General features: G+C 38.2%; 4 protein-coding genes and 4 non-coding genes across 8 annotated transcripts in view; all 8 read left to right on the forward strand.

Annotated features, from left to right (window-relative positions):
- The window catches only part of LOC130100433 (F-BAR and double SH3 domains protein 2), a 106,044-nt gene extending 103,291 nt beyond the window's left edge, over positions 1-2,753 (forward strand). Inside the window, 2 exon segments of the mRNA XM_056265897.1 lie at positions 452-493; positions 495-2,753. Coding sequence (XP_056121872.1) covers positions 452-493; positions 495-548 — 96 coding nt within the window. The 3' untranslated portion in view covers positions 549-2,753.
- A 1,058-nt stretch (positions 2,754-3,811) lies between these two features.
- LOC130100431 (NACHT and WD repeat domain-containing protein 2) lies at positions 3,812-10,682 on the forward strand. Its single transcript, XM_056265894.1, is given in 8 exon segments — positions 3,812-3,969; positions 4,156-4,244; positions 4,698-4,805; positions 5,298-5,505; positions 5,580-5,711; positions 5,789-6,312; positions 6,556-6,717; positions 6,719-10,682. Coding segments are annotated over 8 exon segments (4,806 nt in total). The 5' UTR covers positions 3,812-3,929; the 3' UTR covers positions 10,262-10,682.
- Positions 10,683-11,919: 1,237 nt separating this feature from the next.
- rps3 (ribosomal protein S3) lies at positions 11,920-17,111 on the forward strand. The gene is made up of 7 exons (XM_056265916.1): positions 11,920-12,077; positions 12,638-12,768; positions 12,877-12,970; positions 13,831-13,925; positions 14,226-14,413; positions 16,567-16,776; positions 17,044-17,111. Exons 1-6 carry the CDS (start codon positions 12,048-12,050, stop codon positions 16,770-16,772), a joined length of 744 nt encoding a protein of 247 aa, XP_056121891.1. The 5' UTR covers positions 11,920-12,047; the 3' UTR covers positions 16,773-16,776; positions 17,044-17,111.
- Positions 13,096-13,243, forward strand: LOC130100479 (small nucleolar RNA SNORD15). The gene has a single exon (XR_008808883.1). It is a non-coding gene; the product is annotated as a small nucleolar RNA SNORD15 (small nucleolar RNA).
- Positions 13,976-14,125, forward strand: LOC130100481 (small nucleolar RNA SNORD15). Its single transcript, XR_008808885.1, has one exon. It is a non-coding gene; the product is annotated as a small nucleolar RNA SNORD15 (small nucleolar RNA).
- LOC130100480 (small nucleolar RNA SNORD15) lies at positions 14,536-14,683 on the forward strand. Its single transcript, XR_008808884.1, has one exon. It is a non-coding gene; the product is annotated as a small nucleolar RNA SNORD15 (small nucleolar RNA).
- Positions 16,825-16,970, forward strand: LOC130100478 (small nucleolar RNA SNORD15). Its single transcript, XR_008808882.1, has one exon. It is a non-coding gene; the product is annotated as a small nucleolar RNA SNORD15 (small nucleolar RNA).
- Positions 17,112-17,691: 580 nt separating the features above from the next.
- kctd14 (potassium channel tetramerization domain containing 14) lies at positions 17,692-19,845 on the forward strand. The gene is made up of 2 exons (XM_056265920.1): positions 17,692-17,844; positions 18,774-19,845. Exons 1-2 carry the CDS (start codon positions 17,788-17,790, stop codon positions 19,440-19,442), a joined length of 726 nt encoding a protein of 241 aa, XP_056121895.1. The 5' UTR covers positions 17,692-17,787; the 3' UTR covers positions 19,443-19,845.
- The last annotated feature ends 1,569 nt before the right edge of the window (positions 19,846-21,414 follow it).

Below are 21,414 nucleotides of genomic sequence, written 5' to 3' on the forward strand. Positions count from 1 at the left end.
AAAGATACACGAATAGTTAGTGAAATGCCGTAGGCTATGCTAGATAACACCACATGTCGGCTAAATGCAGTCAATGTAACGTTATCATGGTACGAGCATGGAGCATTAGTTCAACGTCAAGCTGATAAAAGTAGCCTATTATTGTAACGTTGCAGTGGGAGTTTACATGAGTTTCCAGCATGTTGTGTGATGCTTTCGCCGTTGCGTTGAAAGTCTCCGTGTGGCCGGTAGTGAATGCTCGCTCCTGAGATCGAGCACGCGCACGAGCGCTCTTGTTCCAATCTGAAACATCACCACTAGAGGCCGCTAAAAGTTCCATAGAGCACCTTTAAGTGAACCTGTTATAATAAATCATTTATGCATATTTCAGCATATAATTTATTTTTCATGACCTACACGTTTTATAAGCTAGCTGTTCTGTATTAATCTGGTTTATTTTGTGTTTCTTTAGGTTCGGGCGGCACCACCTCCTCCAAAGCAGCACGCTCGCAGACAGGTGGAGAAAACCGAAGAAGTGGAGATCACGCTGGTGTAGAGCGCCGCCCTAGTGGACTGACAACAAACCCCATCTGACCTCTGACCACTCCCACTCCTTATGGAAGGGGCGGGGTGTGCGTTAACCTGCCCTATGAGCATCCTTAAACCCCGAGTGGGCGGAGAACAGCGTCTCAAAGACACCGCCACTCTTTTTCAGAAAAACAAACACCTCTTTTGGCGTCACGGACTGTTTGGTGCCTTAAACGCTTTCATGCCAAACTCTAATCCTTGTATTCGTAATTACTTTATTGTGCAACGGGAACTTGTTTAAAACTTGGTTTATCCACTCAATGCCAGTAAATGATTAGGTTTGCATCTAAAAACACAGAAAGGAATCAAATACAGGGGTTTAGCAGGTGCTAAAAGAGGCTTCACTTGCACATCCATCTCTTCAGCGGGCTTTTGAAGAGCCGAACATGCAATACAAGGAATTATTGGAGGATACAGGAGGCCTGCGTTGTCGTGCAAAAGGGGTCAGCCACGAATAGTCCTACTATTTACGCATTTCATATGTAATAGCACAGTACATTACTGTCATCATAGGAATGTTATATTCACGTTAAACATCACAGATCATATGGACTTCAAGGAGAAAGGGAACTGTACATAAAAGGCTACAAGGAAAAAAATGCGGAAGAGGAGAATGAGAAGGACGAGGGTTAAAAAGAGAGGAAGGCTGGTTACTTTGCTCTTTTTCCCCCCATCGGTTTAGCTTGCTCTTCTGTCTTGTGTTGATCTGAAAAAGTACTAACTACATAGCTATATCCTTTTTTCTCGACTTTTCATTATGAAGACCAGTGTTTGTATGTATTACTAATATTTAGTCCTCAAAAATATGCGCAAGACCGATCTAAAGATGTCGTGGTGTCTCTGAGCGTGTTTCTGCAACGTTCGCCTCCGCATTACCGGTTCGGGCGGAACGTAATCATGGAAATATACAGATCAATATACAAGTATCAGTTAAAGTGCTTTTCCAGCCTAACGCATTTCTTATTCTCATGCCGTCGGCACTGTAGAGTTCCGGACGGGATGTGTTTTGTTTTTCTTTTATCGAGTGTCATGGCAGTATTTGAGATTGTGATGAATTTTCTTCAGATGTGATGGGACAGATTCCCTCCAACAAGCACAGAAAAGGTGGACGGAAAGATGGATAATCATGGAGATGTTTTGTTTTAATTACTGCCGATGAAAGCAAACCTATTACAGTGTCCTAAGTGCATTTCCTCCGTACAAGGGGCAGCTATGGGTTTTATTTTATTTTTATTTGCAGTTGAAGAAACATTTCATCTTAAATGAGGAATGCCTGTTATTTAGATTAATCATCATCGTTTATTATTTCACAGTATCTTCATGCATATCTTGATGTGTCCCAGCACTTTTCTGGAATTTCAGTGCTTTGACCCCTTAATTTTATCATCTTTTTTAAATGTCTTTGCGTCCCAGCTGCCTCTTTTCGATGATAAAGCTGCCCAGCGTCGTGTTATTGATCTCGTGAGAGTGACTGATTGTAGTTTTCCCATAATGTTTGAAAGAGAACAGAGTTATTATGTTGATTCCATAAATTATAAACAGTGGAAAGAAATAAAAAAAAAAGATCCATTTTGTGAAATGGTACCATAGTTCTGTTAAGCAAGAACAGGGTCGTAACGAAAAGAACGTGTGTGAGAGTGAGAAGTGGGAGGAAACAAAAAAACGTTTGTTTAGTAGCCTTTTTTTATCAGAGAGGAAGATGTTTGAGTATCTTCCCTTTGTTTCTATTTTCCTCTGTCACAACCTATTTTCTTGTTGATCTCGTTGAGATCTTTTGAATGTTATCAAACTTGTTTTGAAGTTTATGGTTAGAGGTTAAAGCCCATTGTGTCAAAAACCGTTCTCACCTATGAAATGAACGCAAAAATTTTGATATTTTAATTTCCATTTTTTAAATTGCGCTCCCAGTTCTCTTGGCCAGATTCAACTCTTTGGAGCTTCTTCAATAGCATTAGCTGAATATTCTAGTTGTTTTTATTTCTAAAGTGATTTTATTTGCATTTATTCAAATTTGAAGGTGATTCCGAGCTGCTAAACAAACAAAAAAACAGATGGAATAACAACAATTGACTGTTGCTGCAGTGACAATATCAGAGAACAGGTGAAAAATATTCTTTCTGCATATTAGCTGTAAAATTATTTGTATTTATTGTGTACAAATGTTAAATAAAAAATTGGGGAAAGTGCTTCTGCTTTGTTTTTTTATGGATGTGGCTGCATGTAAATGCATAAAATTCAGTCACAAATCATTTTATTTCTTTCATTTATAAATTGTGTTTATTCCATGTTTATTTCATAGAAAATAATGAAATCACACAAATCAGATTTTTCATGTTATCTACATGTTATTCAGTCCCACATTGTAGTAAAAGGGGTTGCAAAAAAAGCAAACATACAATAAATAAATAAAAATAACACAGCATATATTACATTTGTAAGTGGATGAAGAAAATTTTAACAAGGCTAATCACCTCTCACCCTATTCTTTATGAATATGAGTTTTTGGTAACACTTTACAATAAGGTCTCCTTTGTTAACATTAACAATACTTCTACAGCATTTATTAATCTTAGTTCATTTAAATCTCTAAATTTAGCAACACAAGGTCTCATTTGTTAACATTAGTTAATTAACTAACATGCACTAACTGAGCAATGTATCTTTTACAGTATTTATTAATCTGTGTTAATGTTAGTTAATAAATATCCAGTTGTTCATTGTTTGTTCATGTTATTCACAGTACTTTAACTAATGTTAACAAATACAACTTTTGATTTTAATAATGTATTAGTAAATGTTGAAATAAACATTAATAAGTGCTGTAGAAGTAGTGTTAATTCTTAGTTCATGTTAACTAATGAAACCTTATTGTAAAGTGTTACTACATTTTCAAGGCCAAATGTTGTATCTGTTAACATTAGTCAATGCACCATAAACGTGAACATTTTTATTGGCTAACATTTAACAAAGGTTAATAAATGGTGTAAACATATTTCTCATTGTTAGTTAATGCATTAAAAACATTTGTAAGCTTTTTTTATGCTATAGGTGTGTGTGAATGTTTTCGCAAGTTGTTTAAAATCTAGGGTGTGTTTTTGTTGGACGATATCAGACTAGTTTATCGAATCATGCTGCTTGTCTGTCAGTTCTCTAAAGAGTGGGCGGTTCTCCTAGAGTTCCTTGTACATAACAGAGACATGTTTCCTGCTGGGAAATGAGATACCAGGCAAAACATGCACTCCATCCACAGGCTAATGAGTGTGGATTTTTCACATATTTCTAGAAGAACAAAATGCTTCAGCATGTTAATTTTATGCTGCCACATGGAATGAATAAGAAACTCTCACTCTGAAGAAAATTGGATGGCTTGTGTTCAAGTTTATTTGTGCTCCAACCCTGAAGGTATGTATCACAGTTTGTATTAGTCAAATAAATCTTAAATTATTAGATAAATCTGCACTTGAACGAATAAATGTTTCAATTGTAGTTATTCATTTACTTGGTTATTTTACAAATGTTCTTGAAAGGAATAAAAGCAAGTTGTAACACAACGTATAACTATCATAATATTACTAAATTGTGTTGCAGAATCTGTGGTTGAGAGGAGGTTACTAAGGCAGAGAGTTTTTCCCAGACTGAGAGAATATTGCAGATGCACACATGGAGTTGAGTTCAGAGTGAGCAAACATTCGTCATTCTCTTTCCTGTTTTCTGTCAATTGACCAGTTTGGAAACAATTCTAAAGAACATTATAGTTGTGCTGCTTCCCTTCCAGTTGACAGTAACAAATGATTTTTACCACTAGCTCAATTGTGTTTAAATCCATAAACATGAATAAATAATGTGCATTTCTTTCATTGGAACATTGAGCATTTACCAGCACTCCTACTGTCTCACTAGTAGCTAAACATCATGTATTTTTAATTATGCAAATGACAAAAGACTGGCTGGAATTGTATTTAACTTCTCTTGTTACTGCTCTTTAAAAGCATGTCAATAGACAATTTACTGTGTAAACATTGTGGTTGTTTTGGCTAATAGTTCGGGATATAGGCTGCTAACACAAAGTCTTCTTCCAATCATTTGGTAGATCGTAGATTAATAACTGTCTGGATACAACCTCTCTGCAGGTTATTGACCCGTATGAAGCAGCAGATCCCCAAAACTGGCCTGCAGAAAAGGAACGACTGCAGATACTGGAGGACTGCAGGAAGAATTCTCTGGGCCCTTTCTTTGTGGTAACATATACTTTTGATTCAATACAGCATGATTTAAGATTGGGGAGATCTGTTCCTAATATACAGTGATGTTACCATGGTTAGTTTCTCACTGTAAACATTTTTTTTTTTGTTTGATTTACCTGGTTGCCTTCAAATGTTGAGTTCATTGAAATTAAAAATTGTAAAACTTGTATTGAGGTAATACAATTAAGGAGATTGATTTAATCAACACAAACTCAAAATATTATGTTATCTGAACCACATTAATTATCTAGGTTGATTTGACCAAAGAAATGAGTGATAACAAATCATATTTTTTTTACAGTGTAGGTGCTTAACAATAGAGCATCTCTTTTTGTATTTAATGCAGAGTTCGTGAATAGATGTATGAAAATGTACATTTTAGTTAAGTGATATTTGTGAGGTGGGAAAATATTATTTCTACCATCTCTCTGGAGGGAAAAAAAACGTAACAAATGATCTTATTTTAGTTTTTGTTTCTCGTCTCAGGGGTTTGTGGGTGAACAATATGGAGATGCAAATTTACCTGAGCAGATAGAAGCCTCAGAGTTCCAGTGTGTTCTTCAGGTATGCCAACGCATGGGCCTCAAGACCGACATACTGGAGAGATGCTACCAGAGAGATGAGAATGCCATTCCTCCTTCGTTCTGTATGCTCAATCCGACAGGAAATTTTGATCAACCTGGTGTCCAGGCAAGTAATATTTTTGCACGATTGGTGCACAGCACCAGATAATTTAGCTAAACTCCTTAATCTTTTGTCATCAGCGAGATAATCCAAGTGAAGAGAACAACTGGTGCAAGGTACTTCCAGAGGTGAGGAGAATCCTTCATGATGTTGTGAACCAGTGTGTTCAGGAGGGGACTATGACACATGACAAAGCTCAGAAATATCTCCGGTCAGGTAAGTCAGTGTCTGTTTAATTGCACATAACTACTACATAATCAAAAGTGTCTCATTTATGTTTATTTTTAAACCAGCTCTTGAAAATGACATCCACTATGCCTACGAAAACCATTCCATTGAAGATATCCCAAGATGTATTTGCTATGTTCATAAAATAACTATCCCACTGAAACCAAATGGAGTGCCTCTAGAGCAACAAACCCAGTTGCACCGGCTGTCCCAGCTCCGAGATCACTTCCTGCCGAGTTTGGTCGCCTCCCACAAAGCCCTGGTGTACTGCACCACCACAAAGTGCAATCGTTTTCAAGGTTACACTCCTGAGAAGAGGCTCAACTTTGCTGTTGGTCTGAGTGAGCAGCTACATACTGATCTCAAGAGACTCATTGACCGTGCTGTCTCAAAGGAAAGGGCTGTTACAGTTGATGAATCTGGCCAGAAAAGCCTGTGCCACATCTTTTCCTCTCTTTACAGAATTGAACGGGCAGAAGTCGAACATGTTAAATCCTACCTAAGGGGAAAAAATACAATATTTCCTTTCATACTCAACGGTGGACCATGCTCAGGCAAAACTGTACTTCTGGCTCACTGTGCAAGTCAGGTATCTCTCAGAAAATGTTTTGTAACCTTTCAATTTGATAAATAAGCAATAATTTGAGATTGTATATGTTTAGTAATATACAGTAGTCAACATTTGAAGTGGATCAAAAAAGTTCATCGAAGTTGTCCTAAGACAGGAATCGTTAAAAATTCATGTATAACTTTGATGAAAGGTTTTGATCCACTTCAAATGTTATCTACTGTAGTATAAATATGACACTCATGAGGCCTTTTGTGTTTGCAGGCATCCGTATGGTTGAAGGACCTGGATCCTGAGATTATTGTGTACTTCATAGATGTCAACAACTCCCTGAGACAGCTTCTCAAAGATTTTTGTGAAAGGGTTGATTCAAGTAGTACCTCTGTCAACAACATCTTTGAACTAAGAGAAAACTTTAAAAGGCTCCATGACCTCAAGATCACCATCCAAGAATCCTCTGGTGCTCATCATAGATGGTCTTGACCAGCTGCCAAAGACGGATGTACAACTTGACTTGACATTCCTTCCCGAATCACTAGCTTCAAATGTAAAGCTTCTCATTTCCATTACTGCAAACAGGCCTGCCATCCTTGCTACCCTGAAGATGTTTTACCCAGATTCAACCCTGTTCTATGAGTTGCAACCAGTAGAGAGTAAAAGCTGCAGCCAGCTGCTGACAACACGTCTTCAGGAGTCCAACAGAAAGATCACCTCAGGCCAACAGATGTTTGTGAATCAGGCTTTTAAAAAATGCTCTGTCCTGCTATACATGGAACTCCTTCAAAGACAGGCAATCCACTGGAACTCAGGGTTTGAGATTACGGAGAACACTCTGGTCCAAGAGGTCCATAATAACATTGTTCTGATGTTTGATCGTCTGGAGAGGAAGCATGGGAAAGCTTTAGTCTCCAAAGTTTTAAGCTATCTTACCATGGCCAGGTATGGCATATCCGCAGTTGAGTTGACGGATGTTCTTTCTTGTGATGATGAAGTTCTAGCATCTTTTCTTCCACCAGGCGATGACTTACCACTTATTTTGAGGGTCCCTGAAGTTTTTGTGGAAAGTCTTCTTTCAGACCTGAAAGGGTTTCTGGTGCTGAGTAACATTTTAGGTACCCAGACTCTTTTCTGGGTCAGCAGACACTTCCCCTTGGTCATATGTAAGAGGTACCTGTGTTTAGAAGAAACATGTCAGAAGATAAATCATGTGCTGTCCGATTATTTCAGTGGCTTTTGGGCAAATGGCACAGCAAAGCCTTTGATCAACAAAGGCATGGAAATCCCAACCGCTTCAGATGTCCCACAGAATATTTACATTGACAGACAAGTACCAAGTCAACCTTGGATCTTTTCTCCTCCTTTCTATATCTCTACTGCCATGAGTCCATCAACAAGAACATATCCCAATTTGAGAAAACTCTACAGACTCTCTTTCCATTTGTTGAAAAGTGGAAGAATTGAGGAACTTGGTAACCAAATGATTTCTCAAGAATACCTCCAGGCAATGCTGCAAGCAGAACTGGCTGACGAACTGTTTCTGTGGCTTGAGAGGACATCTCAGTTGGTTTTTCCCAGGGAACTTCAGCTCCTCCACATCATCTTGAGATCTTCAGCATGTCTACTGAGGAACAAACCAGCCTATCTCCCAACTGTACTGCAAGCCAAACTCCTTCCTTTTCTGAGTGTTTTTCCTACATTGGAGGAATGTGTTAATTCAGCAAGGTCTAAAGGTATGATCCCACAAAATGAAGTGTATACTGTGTTGCCTCCAATTCCTTCAGTCCCTTATACCCACTGTACACTACAAGAGTCAACAGCTTCCCAGATCATGCAGTCAGCTGGATCTCAAGGTGGTACTGTGGTGGTTGTACTGGATAATGGTGCTGCTTGGGTTTGTAATGGAGGTATATTTGAAGGCTTCAAATTTACCAAATCCTCGAATCTGCAGTTCAGAAGTGTCAGTAGTTCTGAAAACATATTCCTTCTCAGTACCCATTGCGGTAAACTTGTCTTGTTGGATGCAGGTGTTAGTGCACAGCCTAAAGAAATTCAAACCCAACACAGAGAAAACAGGGAAAACGCCAATCTTGGGGGTGTCTTGGTGTCCTCTGACAAGATATTTGTGTGGTGGAGAGGACAAAACATTGTTAGTGTATTTGTTGATAGGGAGGAACATACCCAACTGCACTGCGCTTATGAGATAACCTGTGTGTCATGTTCTGAGGACGCAGATATCATTTACTGTGGACAGAATGAAAGTTCTGTGACAATATTTGATTTGCCCAATGGCAAGCTTCTAGCCACCTTCACTTGTCCAAAAGATATACCATTAATTGAGATGATTCACTCTGAGGGTGATGGGATGATTACATGTGTAGATCAAGCAGGAAATGTATTTGCTTGGAATCTTGAGATTATAACAGAACCAGTTCTGATTGGTGAGAACCATTGCACAACCAAGGATCAGGTTTTAAACACAGACCACAGCGGAGACAACATTCTCCTAATATGTAAAAAGCAACAAATACAACTTATTGACATACATCAAATTAATGTACTCGATCACTTCAATCCCCCGAGAGGAAAAACATTTAAGCAAGCCATAATGGATCAAAATTCACGATTCATCCTTGCTTTACTGTGCAATTGCCCGTTTCTTCTAGTCTGGAAATGCTCCTCCGGACAATGTGTGTTGAGCCTGGACACTGCTAACTGTCAAGCTAGTAAACTTCTGAAATGTGGAGCCAATAACTTGGCAGCAATAACAGGTGCAAGTGTTCTTATGTGGGACATGGATCTCATTACAGCTTCAGCATTGGGCCCAAAATCTGGAAAGAGGGTGAAGATGGTGGCTGTCGGATCTAATGGTGAAAGCTGTTACTCAGCAGATGGCTCAGAACTTGTGTGGAAGTGGGCAATATCAAGTGGCAAGGTAGAAGCCCGCTTCCTTCACCAAGGTCATGTGGAGTCTATGTCCGTCTCTGGAGATGGCAACTACCTTGTGAGTATTGCAACAGGAGACATACATGTCTGGGACACCAAAAGTGGGGAAAATATTCACAGAATCTCTGGTAGTCAAGCATACAAGGTTTTAATAACTCCCAAGGGCAACTGTGGAGTTGCCCTGTCAGAGATTAGTCCATCAAGGGTGTGGAAGTTGCAGAGTGGACACATGATTTGCAGCATTCATCCTCTTCTAAGAAATGCTGCAATTTCACCAGAAAGCACCTTTCTTTTAGGTCTTAACAGTGGGAATCTCTTGGCTGTCAGCCTCTGGTCTGGTAATGTTAGCAAATGCTTCTCGTGCTCCAACAGGTCAGATGTTGTTGCTTTCCATTCTCTGCATGGCCATCCAGATTATGTGATTGTTGCTTCAGCCTCAGGCACTGTGTACTCCTGGAGGTTAACAGAGGATACTATTTGTCATCAATTCAAGTTGCCAGACTCTTCCTTGTGCCAACCTGAGATTTTTAGCCTATCATCAGATGGGGGGTATGCCATCCTTTCTATATCTGAATCCACTATAAACATCTTAGACTTCTCCAACAGTAAACTCTGCTCTTTGAGAACCGAAGGACCAGTTCAGCAACCATATGTGACTGTTGGTGTTTCTGGTCAATATGTGGTCTATATATGTTTCTCCTCTCTGGTGTGCCACAATATATCCTGTGATCTCCATGAAAAACCGATGCTGGTAGTCATACGTCTGACTGATGGGGAGACCGTAGGTAGGTTCTATTTGTGCAAGAACCCCTCTACTTTCACTGTGTCAGAGGATTTGTTTGTCTATGTAGGGTATGAGGACGGTTCTGTTGGGGTCTATGCTGTTATTGACACCAAGATGGGTAAAAGCTGGAAGAAGGATGGTCAAAGCCCAACACTTTTGTCTCCATTGGATGAGCAATTGATTTGGTCGCCTCTGGTCAATCCTAACCTTACTTGGGATGAAATGCCACTGCAATTGTTTTAAATAGTTCCAGTGTGACCAATTCTGCTTTTGGCACTGAGGTCCAAAAGGAATGTATATATGTAAAAATGTAGTTTTACACTGTCATATTGTTTTGATATGAAGATAAATATATATACAATATATATTCACAATTTTCCAGAATGCCAAGACTGTGTCTGTGATATGTGATAAACATGTTTATCATACAGAATATTTATGTTCATTCATCTCACATAAGTCAGGATTCAAGAAGAAATTAGGTGTGAAAATGTATACATAGCCAGTTTCTAAAAATAACAAAGGATTTAAGGCTTACAGAATATTACAATACCATTTTCTGTATTATATTTTCTTTTGACGTATCTATGATACATATTTTGTATTGTTGATTGCTGCATAGCCATGCATGATTTTGTTCACTTTGTATTAGAATGAGTTTTGAAAAAAATAGCTATATAAAAAGCTGTTTCATTTTATTAATATTAATAATAATGTGACATTGTGGTTCAACTTACAAAAGACAATAAAAATAATAATAAAGAAAAAGTTACATTTATTTGTTATTTTGATGTGTTTTTATTGTAGTGCAGAAATAACTTTATTTAAACACTATTTTACATTATTAAACAATATTTTATTAATTTTGGGGTAATAGTGGTCTCTGATGTGTTTATATTTTGGGCATTTTCTCTCTCTCTCTCTCTCTCTCTCTCTCTCTCTCTCTCTCTCTCTCTTAAATATAAATTGCGTTATTAACATGACTCTAGCCTACATAACACAATATTGAATAATTATTATAATAGAATACACACACTGACACACACACATTGAGGGTCACTGTGGTGGACAGAAGGTAAACAGGTTAGACACACACATTACACACACATTCACCTATGGAGGACCAAACTTATAAAAATTAATAAATTAATAAATACGCGAAGAAATGTAAAAAAATAAAATAAATGACTATTTATACTTTTATGTATAATTTATGTATAATTATTTATTTTTTCATTTATTTATTTATGCATTTATTTATTTCCACTTTTATTTATTTTCACTTTTATTTATGTATGTGCATTTCCGTCCACATTTATTTATTCATTTATACATTTATTTATTTATACATTTATTTATTTATACATGTATTGCTCTGTATGCTAATGAGGGGGGCGTGTTTTACCTCAGACATAGCAATCGAGCTCAGAGTGGCAGTGCTGGAACTTTGAGGCCACAGTGACACCTTGTGGTGTGACCAAACACTACGCAAGAGGTTTGTGGATGTGACTTTACAGGTGTCACAGAAAATAAATGACTTGGAGGGCAATATGGCCAAAATCTTATATCACGGTTTATGTCCATTAACTTTACTTAGCCTACCAACATAGGTCTACTCTTTATTCCAAGCTGTGGCACACACACGTATCTGGCAGCCAGTGCTGCTCTCTCTCTCTCTCTCTCTCTCTCTCTCTCTCTCTCTCTCTCTCTCTCTCTCTCTCTCTCTCTCTCTCTCTCTCTCTCTCTCTCTCTCTCTCTCTCACATACATTAGCCTATTAAAAATTGTATTAAATAAATCATTACAACTGTTTGATCCGGAAAATAATAGAAGGACGGCAATTACATGTCGCAGGTCTAAATTTTGTACAATTTAAAAACAAAATGCGGTCATGACCATGGAGATTACCGCGTGTAACGTAAAGACTACAATTCCCATCATCACATCCATTCATACGGAAGTAATCCTTTGCCATAAGTGCACTTCCGCTCCATTGCCAATTCCTTTTCCTGTCTACGGCCTCTGACAAGATGGCGGTGCAAATCTCGAAGAAGAGAAAGGTTGGTACGAATTTCACCGCAAATATATGTATTTAAACCACATGGGTGCGAAATAAGAGTTGTACATTATTACTATGGTACTTAATTATAATTAAAGGGGTTCAGATGAGGATTTTAAAAGGCTGTATATGTGGATTGAGCTGGATGATGTCGGCACTGAATCTGATGTGAAACATGGCAGATAAACGCAGCGCTGCGTTCAGTCTACTTTCAAACTTGTGCGGTTCAAACATGTATATTACAATATAAAAGTGACCTTTAAGCACTTTATATGTATCCGGAAGCTTTTGTTAGTATGACTGCAAGAACTTGACAATTCAGGTATGGATTATATGTAGAGATAAATATATCAGCAGTTGTGCATACAACAAAAATATTTCTAGTGTTGAACAGCATGTGGTTTGTCTTTTACCTTTGTGTAACATTTGTCATGGGGTTTAATACTAAACAATGCAAGTAAGATTTGTGTATGATGATCATATAAGACTGTCACTTGTCTGCAATTTTATTTCCGCTTTAGGAATATATGAATGTTAATCATTTGAATGTTTATCTATCAGTTTGTGTCAGATGGCATCTTCAAAGCTGAACTGAATGAGTTCCTGACCCGAGAGCTCGCCGAGGATGGGTACTCCGGTGTGGAGGTCCGTGTCACGCCAACAAGAACAGAAATCATCATCCTAGCCACCAGGTGTGGGCTATATCCACTTGTTTAGTTCCATGATCACACATGTTTAAAAGCATTGATGTAGTTCTAACTCAAGCAATGTGCAATGACTTCATCCGTTTGTCTTTTTAGGACCCAGAATGTCCTGGGAGAGAAAGGCCGCCGCATTCGTGAACTGACTGCTGTCGTTCAGAAACGATTTGGGTTCCCCGAGGGCAGTGTGGAGGTAAGATTCCTGAAGTTAAAAGGGGTCCAAAACTAGTTTGGGATGGGTAGTTCTGATGTTTTGGGTCTTGTTACATTGAAGCTGTACGCTGAGAAGATCCTAGCACACTTGCCGACTGTAATTCCCTTCAGTGATGATACGATGACGAGTCGGAAAAGGGCCCGTTCTGTTTGAGGATTCTGGGTCAGGTTCACGTTCTGTGCGTCTGACTTTAGGTCCTCAAAGCAGCGAGTCCAATCGCTTGAAGACATATGAGGCATTTGTCTGAGAAGGGTGGATGGATGGAAAGCAGGCAGTGTGTTTTAATTGGACTCCAGATTATTTATTCTTTCCACGTCCTCTGTTTATATTTCTTCATCACATTTGTTGTCCTCAGGGTGTGCTGCGTTAAAATGAGTAAAAGCAGTACTATAACAGTACAGTACCGAGTAAAAAGAATTGTAATTAACTAAATATTTTCCAAAAAATATTTCAAACGGATTCATGAGTACTAAGTTTTAACTTGTCAAATCTTTAGTGAATTGTGGTGCATAATTTTCAAGGGGTCAGTGGAATTATTTAAAAAATATGAGAACCCCCCCCAAAAATGATTAAATTGAGTAGATGGAGTATATCAGTACAACGCTGTGAGTAGAAACAATGTAATGTAATTTCATTGAAACTAAATATTTTAGACTTAACTAATATCTTGTTGTAAATTGGGTCTTAAAAGAAACAGTTACATTTGAGGGTGGTAGAACCTCACAAGGAGGAACATGTTTGGGGTCCATGGCATCTGATTTAATCGCACACTATCAGGTGATTACGTAGTTGTAATTTCATTGGTTAGTTTTGACGTATTGGGTCTTGTTTCATTGTAGCTGTATGCTGAGAAGGTCGCCACCCGGGGTCTCTGCGCCATCGCTCAGGCAGAGTCTCTGCGCTACAAGCTGCTCGGAGGTCTGGCTGTCCGTAGGTAAGCGTTTTCTTCCTAGCACGCCACGCACATTTACCAACTGTAATTCCCTTCAGTGATGATACGATGACGAGTCGGAAAAGGGCCCGTTCTGTCTTTGAGGATTCTGGGTCAGGTTCACGTTCTGTGCGTCTGACTTCAGGTCCTCAAAGCAGTGAGTCCAGTCGCTTGAAGACATATGAGGCATTTGTCTGAGAAGGATGGATAGAAAGCAGGCAGCTTGTTTTTTTTATTAGAGTCCAGATTATTTTTCCTTTCATATCCTCTGTTTATATATTTCCATATGTTTGATGTCCTCAGGGCCTGTTACGGTGTGCTGCGCTTCATCATGGAGAGTGGGGCCAAGGGTTGTGAGGTGGTCGTCTCTGGTAAACTGAGAGGTCAGAGAGCCAAATCCATGAAGTTTGTGGATGGCTTGATGATCCACAGTGGAGACCCCGTTAACTACTACGTTGACACTGCTGTCCGCCACGTCCTGCTCAGACAGGGTGAGGAAGATGAATTGAACTGATAGCTCTCTTGAAGTTTTGTTTTTGCCAAATCTTTAGCTAGTCATTTTAATGGGATGTTCACTTCCTAGCGCATATGCACACTTGCCGACTGTAATTCCCTTCAGTGATGATACGATGACGAGTCGGAAAAGGGCCCGTTCTGTTTGAGGATTCTGGGTCAGGTTCACGTTCTGTGCGTCTGACTTCAGGTCCTCAAAGCAGCGAGTCCAGTCGCTTGAAGACATATGAGGCATTTGTCTGAGAAGGGTGGATGGATGGAAAGCAGGCAGTGGGTTTTAATTGGACTCAAGATTATTTTTTCTTTCCACGTCCTCTGTTTATATTTCTTCATCACATTTGTTGTCCTCAGTGTGTGCTGCGTTAAAATGAGTAAAAGCAGTACTATAACAGTACAGTACAGAGTAAAAAAAATGCAATGTAACTAAATGGAAACAAAATTTTATCCATAGAATATTTCAAAGAGTTTTACCTTCTCAAATCTTTAGCTTATTGTGGTGCATTTAATTTTTTTCTAGGGGGCAGTGCAATTTAAAAAATATGTATAAAATACCATTTTAAATTAACTTCATTTATTCTAAATATTTGCTAATTTTTCTTATTGTGAATTGGGTCTTGATATAAGAAACATTTACATTTTAGGGTGGTAGAACCTCACAGGCATTAACATATTTGGGGTCTGTGGCATCTGATTTAATCACCATTGCGATCAGGTGATTTAGTTGTAACAGACCGGTTTCAATTAATCTATTGCATTGAGAGCTTGTGAATAAAATCAGTTGGGCTGTAGGCAACCAAAGAAATCCTTAGGCAACCAAAGTCCTGTCCTGCGCAACGATCACTCGCCAAAAAAAAAAAAAGCGATGTTTTGCATTTTGATTGAACATTTATTAAATAATTGTCATAGAGCATTTATGAAACAACAACGAGAAAAAAAACATCAATAATACATAAAACTATAAGAATAATACAATTCATTAAAAATTAAGTGATTTTTAACCGCAAAGTGAGGAGCTCTGTCCTATAGGTCTATAGTGACAGTCACAATCGTGCACCTGACCACACCACACGCTGCAAAAAATATAACTGCTAAAACTGCCAAATAATGAAAAATCCTAACAAAAGCGCTCGTTTATACAGTATATTATTCTTTACTTTCAAAGCTATGGGTTAACTTTTGTCCAGCCGATCTAGGTGTTTTAATACAAACACATAAACCCAAATAGCCTAAAAACAATCCTAATAATAATAGGCTGTATAGGTTTATTTTCGTTTTGTTACATTATTTAGGCTATTTTCAAACGTGTCAAGTGTACAAATAAAAACAAAAAAATAAGAAAACACAATCTATTGAGTCAGCATAATAAAGCCGTTAAAGGGCCTGCTCACATATCGCGTCTTTTGCGTGCTCAAGTTCGTTATTTCACATGTATGCGTGCTCATAATGGAAGCGACGCATCGTTTTTTCCAAGCGCGTCCGCGCCGCAGTGCAGCCAGCCACAGGTGCGGTTCTACGTGGTGTGCTAAACTGTGGCGCTGTTACAAAATAGCCTAAATTACAGCATTTAAAGTTGGGGATAAAACATAGGCTAATTATATTTAGAATACAGTAATATATAACTGCTTATAAAGGAATAAATATCAAGGAGTAAATCAATGAGAATTTCTATTGGTAAAAAAAAATATGCAACTGCTCGACCAATGAGTGTCAGTCGACCAAGACGGCATCAACCGATTAGTCGACTAAACGACTAAAGTTGACAGCCCTACAAATCAGCAAGTCTGAGCTGATGCTCATCTCTGTTAAGTACTTGGATATTAATGTGCAAAGCTTTTGCCATTTTAAAACCGTTTGGTTTAGCATGCCACCACTAATGTCTTGCGTATTGAGTAACTAATCATTGTTCCAAATGGAATCTCTGAACCGAATTATTTTCCCTTCAGTGATGTAATGAACGAGAATTGCATTGTTTTGTGCGTTTTCAGAGCAGTGTGATGATTTAGAGGCGTTAGTCTGAGAAGGTTCTGAATGTTTTGAAGCTTATGGTAAAGATCAAATGGGTTGGTATTAATACTAATCGTTCTTCTGGTCAAAGTTTTATTTATCTTTCTAAATTTGTATGTTCATGTAGGTGTGCTTGGAATCAAGGTGAAAATCATGCTTCCTTGGGATCCCAGTGGCAAGATCGGCCCCAAGAAGCCCCTGCCTGACCACGTCAGTATCGTGGAGCCCAAAGATGAGGTCCTCCCCACCACCCCAGTGTCCGAACAGAAGGGGGCCGGGGCCAAGGCCGAGGCCCCAGTCATGCCACCAGGAACCCCAGTGCCGACCGCATAAAGGGGTAAGACCCTAAAACTCCAGTATTGAGGTCAAATGACCTCAACGTACCCTTCAGTGATGATTCGATGACGAGTCGGATTGAGGCCGCCCTCTGAGGATTCTGGGTCAAGCTCACGTTCTGTGAGTCTGACTTCAGGTCCTCAGAGATCGTGTGTCCTCTTAGATTGAAGATTTTGAGGCATTTGTCTGAGAAGGGTTTTTCCTTGTTTGACTACTTGTCTTTGAAATGCTTTATTATTATTATTCTAACGAGGTTTGTCTCTTCCAGGTTGACTGATCATTGATGGAAGGCCTACACTTTTCTGTAAAATAAAAATGAAAGAATAAATGGGGAAATGTTGTCTGTTTTCATTTGATTTAAATGAGTGCTGTTGTTTCAAATCTGTTACGAATGGTTCCAGTACTTCTAGGTTTTAGTAGCTTTTAACATTTTACTGGCTGATGGTGTCCCAGAATGTAAATATCCAGTCATAAGGCATGTTATCCATAAAAGGTGTATCATGCATGTTAGTGATGTGAATTTTTCTTTTCTTTGCCGCATTTACTGCTGTTATATACATGTAGTTGTTGCATATGAAGGCATGCAGAATGTCTTTACCCCACTGGTATGCTCGTGTGTTAATCTCTACGCTTAGAGCTTTTAAGATTAAAGGCTACTGGTTTTCATTTACTGTTAGTTCCTGAATCTCAGGTTATGGCACAAAACATTTGGGGATTTTGAATTTATAACCTTCACCTGAGTAGATGTGTTGTGAAGGTGTCGGATGACACCATGTACTACAAAAGCATTAACCATGGTACTTTTGTTAGTGGACTAAACTATTTGAGAATTGTTTTTTTAAGAGAAAAGTAGTTGCTTTTCTATTCATGAAGAAAGCAGATCAGGTCTGCTTTACCTGTGTGTGTGTCATGCCATGGGTGGATCTTATAAAGTTACACACGCACACCTGATTCACACAGCTTGAGCTGCTCCTGTTGCTGACTGTTTGAGCTCGAGCTTTAACTGAAGACAATGAGTTTACCGGACTATAAATCTCCTGGAAAACAGTCCCCAGCAGCTGTACAGTCGGTAAGACATTAAACATTTACATTTGAAAATGAATAGTCGCATTGTAACATTTTCAGCTTTCTATTTCATGTAACAGCTGTTCTGTGTTTCGGCTATGCTTTCGATCGCCTGGTGTGTAATTTTGTAAAATTCATTTAATTTTGACACGTTATAACGTTGTCTCTGTCTGAGTGCTATTAAAGTTCACGGTATATTTTCACAGCATTAGCTGTAAAGCAAATACACTGGAGTTGTGGGTACTTAGTACACGATACTTGGAGTAACAAGAAAGTAGTTATTTCCCAACAGTATTGTATGCTTAAGGCGGAAGCTGGTAAAAGATTAAACAACACATGAATTTTGCTTTTTGATTACAAAGTTTCCTTAGTCTACCAAAAAACTTAGATTAATAAAGCGGGTTTTTTATTCAAAATGAGCATGTAACATTTATGGCAGTAAATCTGCTGCATCCTTCAACTAGTTCATTTTTCTATTTTATTTTTTTAACAGTAGGCTACTAAAATAGCTTAGGCTACATGGTAGTGTGATAGTTCGTCATAAATATATAAAATAACACCATGTTTTTAGCATGTAATGTTATGTCAATATGAAAATCTGCTAATTTTAGTGGTTTTGCAATATTTATGCATATTACAAATCTGATTAAAATGAATATTGAGAGGTTTCCCCCTTTTTTCTAATTACCAATTATTCAGGGAGATTTATTGAAGTAAATTATTTTGATGCTTTGCTTGATTCCTCAACTTGTTTAATTATGTAGTATTAGTATTTAATTATGCCTTATGTCATTTCACCATAAGAGAGGTTAGTTAAAGACTGGTAAACATCTTTCAGGCTATCAAAAGTTTAAAACAAACTACTTTATAACCTGTTGAGCTCATATCATATCAAATATTTTAACCTTATATGCTTGTTTTCTCTGTCCACAGAAATCCCAAGTTGTGCAGCTGAATATCGGAGGTCATGTCTTCAGCACATCCCTGGGGACCATCCGGAAATTCCCAAACTCCACACTGGCAGACCTGTTTAACGGATCCACCAAACGGATGGACCCCGAGGGTCGTTACTTCATAGATCGTGATGGGACTCATTTTGCATACATCCTTGAGTACCTCAGAGCTGAGAAGGTTCCTACTGATCACCTGCAGGAAGTGCACAAGGAGGCGCTTTACTATGACATCAAACCTCTGGTCAAAGCCATTGAGGAGACGCCTCAGTTCTTCGGAGAGACGGTCGGAAGACAGCAGTTTCTGTCCCGTGTGCCGAATTACCGTGAAAACCTGGAGGTGATTGTCCGGGTGGCCAGAGCGGAGGCCATCGCCTCACGCTACTCCAATATAATCGTGTGTGTTGTGAGGACAGAAGATGATTTAGCCAGCTACAATGATGTTATTGACAGTCTCGGCACCCCAAAAGAGTCTGTGGTGAGCTTTGGTCCGTGGAAAGCTCCAGCGTCAGTGGATGACCTGTTAGATTGCGTCAAAACGGACATAGAGGCCAAAGGATATAAAGTAAAGATACAACCACACAGCATAGACAAAGGGTTTCTCTTTAAGAGCTACAACTTCTTCTATAAATTGGTTTTCACCTGGTGGTAAAGAGTGTGAGGCTCAACATTTTAGGCCTTTTAATGACATGGAAATAGGGGTATACAAAATGAAAGAATGTTTTATACATGATTAACTTATCACACAAATCAGATTTATCAAACATCTGTTCCTTCAGCAGTCCCATGTGACAGACAGCTGCTAATGTATAATGAAGATCTTATCTGTCAGTATCTGTTCAACCCTTGTTTAATATTGACTTAAGTCATGCTATCCTGGCCTTTCGGCTGAAAATAGCTTCTGCATGGACGTCTCTTGTCATGTTTCACAGACAGGTCTTAGATTAAGCCAGGATTAGGTTAGGGTTAGGAAGTTTAAGTAGCTTTTTAGGTTAGAAAGTTTAATTAGTTCAATTAGGATTTAAAGTCCCCCTGTAGTCGATTTTGACTAAAAATTAAAATTGATCACCATAATGGCATATTTAAATGTTTTTTCATTGGGAAAAAATCAAATCTTCATGTCTTAAAATAGCTTGAATGTAACTACACCCTTACCTCATTTATGTACGCAGTTCTATGAATATACAAGTTAGCCCCGCCTCCACTCACTCACACCAGCTCAGACGATCACACTTTAACGTGATTGGTTACAGGGTAGTTTGTGACGTCAGAAACACCAGCGATTTCAAACCGCGTTTTTGAGACAGTCTTTGGTTCACTGCAGTTTTAAGGAGAAAATACTCAGCAATGGTGCTGATGACTTATGAATTTGCACATGGTTTGTCTTAAAGCATATTAAAAACACCACATAGACATATAAACAACATTAAAAGCTGGATTTGCACAACAGGGGGACTTTTATAAACGTGCCATAGAAAAAAATTTGTGGTGTGCAGCTTGATACAAACAATGGCACTGACATAGTTTAAGATATACCAGTGCAAATTTCCTTTAGTTAAAACAGCTCAAACATGAGTTATAGTCTAGGGCTTAAGTTTTAAAGGAATATTCTGGTTCAATACAAGTTAAGTTTTATCAGCAGCATTTATGGCATGCTGTGGATTCAAACAGAATATTATTTTGACTAAAGTGTGTGTGCAGAAATGCACTTAAAATAGAAGTCTGGGTAAAACATACACTTCATGCAGTTTATTTTAAGTCTTAAGTGCAATTGTTTGCCACATCTGTGAACTGCACCATTTTATAACTTTTAACATTTATGCATTTGCCTGATGCTTTTACCCAGAGTGACTTGCATTGCATTCGATTGCATTGCCTTTTTAATCAGCTCATGCATTCCCAATGCATACTTTAAGAATACAATGTTTCGTCCACAAAAGGTCCACTTGTCTTCATATACCGCTATGTATATATAATATGTCTGTTTTAACTACTGTAGTTGTCTAATATCTGTTCCATTTTTTTCACTGCCAAGACACTTGGGAAGAACCCTTTCCTTGTGGAGATCATTAATAAAAAGTGCAAAATAATATTAGGAAAAAGCAGAATGCCTGTTGTCTTATTACTTCATATGTAAAAAGTTGCGAAAGAAAAGCAGAATGATTTAAACGAGACCTTAGTGGGTTCATGAAATTGTTGTTCACAGAGATGTTGTGCCACCCTTTTAACTTTTAAATTTGTATACTATAGCTGTTGTTTTAGTTCAAAATGTTTGAAAATAAATGCAATTACTCAAAATGTGTTCTTTTGATTTATATTAGTGTAATATTTACATATTTCTATGCTATCTAGTTCATTATGTTACGTTATATGTTATACTTTTTAAAAACAGATAGGCCTATTTAAATCTTTAATCAGTCTCTATATGAAGCTTTAATACATTGTTCAAGAAAAAATATATAATGAAGATGTACATTGTTATAATTTTACTTCATTAAAAATCAGAATAGGAAGTGTCTAATATGAAGGCATTTAATAATGTTTTATGTATGAGGCATTGAATACATTCAAAGCCATCGATTCCAGAACTGTCCTAGTGTGATTTTTGAAGACTTCCGCCCACG

The sequence above is a fragment of the Rhinichthys klamathensis genome, unplaced genomic scaffold (genome assembly GCF_029890125.1).
Source record: "Rhinichthys klamathensis goyatoka isolate OS25496 unplaced genomic scaffold, OSU_Roscu_1.1 h1tg000242l_1, whole genome shotgun sequence".
Classification (NCBI taxonomy): Eukaryota; Metazoa; Chordata; class Actinopteri; order Cypriniformes; family Leuciscidae; genus Rhinichthys; species Rhinichthys klamathensis.